A 7500-nucleotide genomic window follows, 5' to 3' on the forward strand; every position below is an offset into this window, starting at 1 on the left:
CAGGGCAAGCTGCTGCAACAGGAAACGTTCTTCGTGACGGAGACGGACGGCGGCGTTCTGTCACGCTCCAAGGAGCGCCGTGTCTTCCTGTTCGAGCAGATCGTCATCTTCAGCGAACTACTGAGGAAAGGATCGTCCATACCGGGATACCAGTTCAAGAAGAGCATCAAGGTATTTAACGCTGACCCAGACCCTGACCTTTAACCCAGACCCTGACCTTTAACCAGAGCCGTCTGGGAGAAATGCGGTGCGTGCGCGAGATTTTTTTGCGGTTTTGGGCGGATATTTCCGAGTTTTTGTTGGTTATTTGCGGTTATTTATTTTAATAATTATTAATAAACGTGATTCTGTTCACTTAAGAAAAAAAAAGAAAAAAAAAATATTTTATTTATCCGCTCCTCTCCTCTCCTTCTCCCTCTTCCTCTCCTCTCCTCTCCCCTCCCCTCCCCTCCCCTGTAGGTATCATACCTGGGTCTAGAGGAGAACGTAGACAGTGATCCCTGTAAGTTGGTGTTGTCGTGCCGCGGCTCGGCGGAGCGCTTCACGCTGCAGGCTGCCAACATGGACGTGAAGCAGGTGTGGGTCCGACACGTACAGGAAGTCCTGGACGCACAGAGCAACTTCCTGTCTGGTGAGGAGAGCAGAGACACGCCCACTTCCCACATTCACATTCATTCCCACATTTGCGATGCGAGAGTGGGGGGTCTAGTGGGGGGTCTAGAGTGGGGGGTCTAGAGTGGGGTCTAGATAGAGTGTGGTCTAGAGTGGAGTCTAGAGCAGTGATTCTCAACCTGTGATTTTGGGGGGTCCCCAGATAAAGGTCAAGGTCAAGTTTAATACGTTCCAAACTTGGCAATTTGTGTTACAGCAGATAAATAAAAAACATAGACATGGACATGTCACAAGATCCAGATAATAATAGTAATGTACCGTAAGTAAGTGTACAACAACCATACTCCCACCTCCATAATTGTGGCCAGCAGACCACAACCATATTCTACCATAGGAAACAACAGAAAAGGAAAAACATTCATTGTTACCATACTCCAAGATGGAGATGGGCCTGTCAACTGTCCCCTGAAACTGAACAACAGCTACCTCCTACTGCTTCCGTTATTGATGGCACGAATGGAAGTAGGTATAAATGAGAATTTTTACCTATTGTTTTTAGTTGCAGGGGTCTTTAACCGTTGGCCGAATTCATATTCAGGATTTAGGGGATGAAAGCTTTCCTCTCTAATCCACATGACAGTGAAGTGACAATTTAAGACCTTTTCAATACCTAAAAAAAAAAGAAGAAAATAAAAAGACCATTTCTGCATCAAAAGTAATTAACAAACGATACTATAAAAACTATTCAAACATTTGCCAAATTGTCTAATAATCTCAGAAAGAGGCAAACATTGTGAAAATAGCAGATCTACAATCTGATATTTTCACAATATGATTATCTGTGGAACCGAGTAAATGTAATGCCTCAATTCCTACAGTTATAAGTGCTTATCAGGGTGGGGGGTCCCCTGTGTGTGTGTGTGTATGTATATATATATATATATATATATATATATATATGTATATATATATATATATATATATATATATATATATATATACTGTATGTGTGTATATATATATATATATATATATATATATATATACTGTATGTGTGTATATATATATATATATATATATATATATATATATATATATATATATATATATATATATATATATATATATATATATATACTGTATGTGTGTATATATATATATACATACACACACACACAAAATCTTTTTTTTCTTTTTTTTAATCATTTAAATAAAAGATCACAGCCCGTACTTTCGATGTGGAGTAGGTGCTGGGTTTCACTCATTCCCCAAATGAGAGATCAAAATGTTGCTAACTAAACAAAATCTTTATATAATAATAAACAAGAAATGACAAAGTCATAATATACCAGCTTGCGGCAGGCTTTTTTTGCCCCAATCTGCAGCACAAAATGTAAAAGTTGTCTTTAAAATAAAATCTCAGCCATTCCAAGAGAGAGAGAGAAAGAGAGAGAGAGAGGCGCCTTCATAGAGCAGCGCAAGTTGCCTCCTTAACATTCCATTCAATCAGGTCTTTTGTTTGCACAGCTGAGACCACTAATAGCCCTAAGGCTCGCTGCAGGGGGGGGGGGGGCGTATCCCCATTGGCTTAAAGGACAGCAATGAGGCAAATGTGTCGCAAATCTGTCGAATGCAAATCTGTAATGTGTTGAAAGTAGGTCTGTCTCTTCTTAGACCAGCTTTGCAAGCTGGTAAAAACACCATCAATACAAAACACAGACATTTTATGAAATGTGTGTGTGTGTGTGTGTGTGTGTGTGTGTGTGTGTGTGTGTGTGTGTGTGTGTGTGTGTGTGTGTGTGTGTGTGTGTGTGTGTGTGTGTGTGTGTGTGTGTGTGTGTGTGTGTGTGTGTGTGTGTGTGTGTGTGTGCGTGTGTGCACGTGTGTGTGCGTGCACTGGAGTGTCCCTGGAGTGGGTGTGGTCTGACTCTGAGCTTTTAGATCTGCTGTTTTTAAGTAGCCAACATTAGCCAGGGCAGCATATCTTTTCGTGTCTATGATCCGGTCGGGAGCAGAAGTAACTCTACGTCACCAGGCGCGTCATCTGCGCCATCAGGTGGCCGGATGGGCAGATCCGGAAAATATGTACGTATGCTGTTCGTGGACTACAGCTCAGCATTCAACACCATTGTCCCAGCAATACTTGACAAAAAGCTCAAGAGACCTAGGGCTACACCCAAGCATATGCGACTGGATACAAGATTGGACAGGCTTGCTTTACCCTTGCCCTCCCGAACAAATGGTGTTGGCTGCCAACGGGATGACGGGGGAGGAAGGGATTTCACGCTTGTCCGGCGACTTTCCAGCACTGCTGCAAGACACTTTAGCACCTGGTTGTGCCGCCAGGTGTAACGACCTTGGGTGAGGCTGGTCTTGCATCCCACTAAGATGTGCTTCAGTGTTGCTGGACTTGGACATAGAGGGCACGTGGGGTCTTCGCCATACCACTGGCTTAGGTTGGCAGGAGAAGGTAAGACGTTGTAGACAGCCCTGATGGTGAAGCTCGCCCTGAATGCCTCCATCTCCCACAGATCTTTCCAGGAGATCTTCCTCTTCTCCACTCCTTCCCATGCCATCCACTGCCTGCTTTGCCTGCGCAACAGCCTTTGCGCGTCTTCCTGCTTCCTCTTCTTGACGTACCTCCTGGACCACCAGCTTGCGTCTCTGAGATGGGTTGGCCTTGCTCCAGGCCGGTGTACTGGCCCATGATGTCCCTGTGTCTGAGTGCTGCCTTTGCCTGCTCAGTGGCGACCAATGGGGTCCACTTCCTCCCAGTGGCCAGGATGGGGGCAGCTTGGGCTACAAATGGATCGTTCGAATCCAGGAGCATCATCTCCAGTCTTACTTTGGCGCACTTGTACTCCTCTGCCAGACTGGAAATGGGTAGGTTTAACATCCCTTTTCCGTAGAGCCCAATGCTGCTGAGGCACCTGGGAAGGCCGAGCCACTTCCTTACATATGAGTTGACCAGTCTCTCCAGCTTTTCCACCTTTGAGAGCGGGACTTCATAGAGTGTTAGTGGCCACAGGAGACGAGGAAGTAGTCCGTACTGCATGCACCAGAGTTTCAGCTTGCCAGGAAGCAGCGTTTTATCGATGTTTTCCAGGCCGTTGGCTACCTCCTTCCTGAGCTGCTCTACTTGCTCTTTGTCTTTGAGTGAGGCGTCATACCAGCGACCTAGGCTTTTCACAGGCTTCTCGGTGACCCTTGGAATAGGTTCCTCGCCAATGTGGAAGCAGTGGTCTACCAGCTTCCCCTTGACCATGGAGATGCTTCTGGACTTGGACGGCTTGATCTTCATACGAGCCAGCTCAATGTTTTCCTGGAGTTTTCCCAGTAGCCGTACAGTGCAAGCCTTGGTCATGGTGAGTGTTGTAAGGTCGTACATGTAGGCTCTAATCGGCGGCAGCCTCAGCCCAGGTTTTATTCGCTGTCCTCCAACCACCTATCGAGAGGCCCTGATGATGACCTCCATGGCCAGGGTGAAGGCTAGTGGGGAGATGGTGCAGCCGGCCATGATTCCCTCTTCCAGATGCTGCCATGATGTAGTAAACTCTGTTGTTGTCACACAGAGCTGGACATCCTGGAAGTAGGCCTTGACAAGTGATGTGAGAGCTGGTGGGACCCTGAAGTAGTTGAAGGCTGTCCACAGGAGGTTGTGAGGAACTGAGCCAAAGGCGTTGGCGAGGTCCAGGAACACCACGTGGACGTCTGTTTTCTCCCTCTTGGCGACCTGGATCTGATGCCACATTACACTGGCATGTTCCACACACCCTGAGAAGCCTGAGATACCTGCTTTCTGGATTGACGTGTCAATCAGGTTGTTTCTCTGTAGGTATCCTGCCAGTCTGTGCGCGACCACACTGAAGAAGATTTTTCCCTCGACATTTAGAAGGCTGATCTGGTGGAACTGGCCGATCCTTGGGGATCAGGATCCCTCCGGCTCTCCGCCAGGATGTTGGTATCTCCTTCTTCTGCCACACGACTTTCATCAGCTTCCAGATGAATCGCAGGACATCCGGGGCATTTTTGTAGAGCCTGTATGGAACTCCGTTGGGACCTGGAGCTGATGCGGCCCTTGCTCTGTGCACGGTTTTGTCTACTTCGCTCCATCTGGGTGGACTAATATCTAGTTTGTGCTCTGGTGGATTAACTTGTGGCATGTCAGATGGGAGTGAAACCTCTTCCTGGTGTCGGTCATCTGTGCAGGACTTTTTCAGATGTTCTTCCAGAGTGGCCTTTGACACTGAGAGACTTCCGCTCTTCTCCTTTGAGAAGAGACTCTTCACAAATTTGAAAGGATCTTTGTAGAAGCGTGTTCTTGTATGCTCCTTCCTTCTGCGCTTCTTCAGGAGGTTTTCAGCCCTCCTCAGTGTTGCAAGCCTGCTCTGAATCTCTTCCTGCAGCACGTTTATTCCTTCCTTCTCCTCCTCTGTGGCCTTCCTCCATTGCTTCTTCAGCTGCCTTCTCTCCTTGACAAGTCGGTCTATTTCTGTCTGCCTTCTGGACTTGGTGGGAATTGACGGAGTAGATTGTTTGCTTTCGGCCACTCCGAACCGCTCCACTCCATAGGCATAGATTAGGTTGCCCATTCTCTCCAACTTCTTTATGGTGGTCCCTTTGATCCCTTCTAGGATGTTGCAGAGATCAGTGTTAACCTCCTTCCACAGCGTCTTGTCGCAGGACTTTGGCCACTTTACTAATGGCCTTCGCCCCTGGATCTTCTCCTCTGCCAGTGGTCGTGATGTGTTGGATTCAGGTTGTTCTCCTGTGCCTTCCTCCTCCTCCTCTGGGGCAGGGGTGTTGATGTCCTGCAGACTGTGGTGTGTGTCCTGCTGCTGAACTTCAGTCGACTGACTCGACCTGCTTCTCAAAAAGTAGCTGTCGATGCGACTTCCCTGTTGACCCTTCTTTAGGCACCCTTTCTTTCCCTGGTGTATCTTCAGGCCATGGGTGGAGGTAACCTTTGTCCAGCCACATATGCAGTTCTGGAGTGTGTGTCCAGAACTGCATATCAGAATAGAGCTTGAACCTTTTAACAAAAAAACAACAACCAAAAAAAAACGGTTTGTTTAACCAAAATATCACTGAGGGGAACATGCTTCACTAAGAGGTATGTTTACTGATGAAAAAGTCAGCGTTATGGCTTCTCAGAATGAAATCTCTTGAAATAAAACACAAAGGAGACTCTTTGTGTCTACCGGAACCCACAGCAGGGAGGCAATGGGTGCCATTATTAGAGTCAAATATTTGGTATGTTATATCTCTGTGATAATAACCCAGACATCTTTACATCTTTGACAGCTAATAAACCAGATGTTCCTAGCCTAGAGGAAGCCGTTACTGTATGACCATGCTCATTAAATACCAACCACTTCTATATACCGTCTCAGAGCTGGGCTATAGGTGCAGACTATCCATCCATCCATCTTGAACCGCTTATCCGGAATCGGATCGCGGGGGTAACAGAGATTTCCAGACTTTCCTTTAGAGAGCAACATTACAACTTCCTCACGGAAGAAGTGGTTTGGCCTGCCCACCCTCTCCACCCCAGGTCGCCGTCTTTCCGGCCGTCCTCTGTCTCTCCAGATGTCACCACACTCTTCGTGGTTGTCACCCAGTCTGTTCCTGGTTGTCCAGTGGCGTCAGTTCAGCAAAAGCTTGGGTATGGCAGCTCATGCACGCGCGTGCCCCCCGCGCGCGCGCGCACAATTTTTGTGCGGTTCTGGGCGGATTGGGTTCGTTTTTTTCCAGTTTTTGGTTACTTTATTTTGGTTTTAGGCTTAGGGTTAGGTTAGGGTTATGTTATTTAATTATTATTTTTGCCTGATTTTACCGATTTATTATCAAAAAGATTAAACACAATTAAATTTGCAAAAAGTGGGGGGTATGAAAAAAAAACACACCCAGTGTGAAGTGGGCGGTGTGTGGTCATCACAACATGACTCACTTTAAAAAAAGGATAAATGACTTTTTTTAAAGTCCATACTGCTATTCATAGGGCTGCACATGTGTCATGTGTTTCGCTAGCCAATCACAGTCCTGAATTTGCAAAGTCAGCCAATCACATTACAGTTAGTGGTGATGACACTAGCTGTAATGTGATTGGCTGATATGAAAAAAAGTATCGATTTGCATTAACAATGGAAGGGTTAGGGGGTACACAAATGTTTTGGTCGGTGTCCAAAACTCACTTATAGGGGGCGGCTACACCGCCCCAAAAAGTGGGGGGTATGAAATCTTCTCTGTAATAGGAGTATGATAATAATACTTTGGATCTGATGGATAGGGTTCTGTGCAGACTGCAGTCCATTTAGAAACACTTTGGACGGGACCCCACCTGCTCGTAGTGTCACTGTTGCCTGGTCCATTGCTCCTAACATTATCAGAATGGCAGCTGCTAGATCCTCTGATCTCTGATGACCATAACATTCTCCTCTTCAATACCTTCGGTTTTGGTCAAATTACCCCCCAACTTGGAAGCACCAGGAGGTTGTTTGTTTATAATTATTCATAACGTGGTCGTTAGTTTGGTCGTGGCGGGGGTTTATCACTTTTTTTTCCTTTTTCCTCGGTAGCTTTCACTGTTTTAAAATACTTGCTTAAATATGCACACTTTGCAGCTAGCACAGATAGCTCATGTATCCTCTTATATGTTGTTGAGCTCCTGATTATTTTCTTTCCGACTTGTATTCCACCGGCGACACGTGATTTAATTCACTGCTTGTTCACAAGAACGCCTCGTCCAAAAACACTCGCCCCAAAAGCCAAAACACACTTGCCCCGGGTATATCTGGCGGCCTCGGTCAGCGAAAAACATGGGCGAGTGTGTTTTGGGGCGAGTGTTTTAATTGGGCTGGGGTTCTCCTCTCGTGCCTCGACACACAC

General features: G+C 46.4%; 1 protein-coding gene across 1 annotated transcript in view; it reads left to right on the plus strand.

Moving 5' to 3' along the window:
- kalrna (kalirin RhoGEF kinase a) overlaps positions 1-7500 on the plus strand; it is a 159578-nt gene that overhangs the window by 124252 nt on the left and 27826 nt on the right. Inside the window, exons 53-54 of the mRNA XM_084085002.1 lie at positions 1-171; positions 460-631. The exon at positions 1-171 is cut by the window's left edge and continues 15 nt beyond it. Coding sequence (XP_083941128.1) covers positions 1-171; positions 460-631 — 343 coding nt within the window. The remainder of the gene's footprint in view (positions 172-459; positions 632-7500) is intronic.

Source organism: Gymnoscopelus microlampas (assembly GCF_963454915.1).
Source record: "Gymnoscopelus microlampas genome assembly, chromosome: 17".
Classification (NCBI taxonomy): Eukaryota; Metazoa; Chordata; class Actinopteri; order Myctophiformes; family Myctophidae; genus Gymnoscopelus; species Gymnoscopelus microlampas.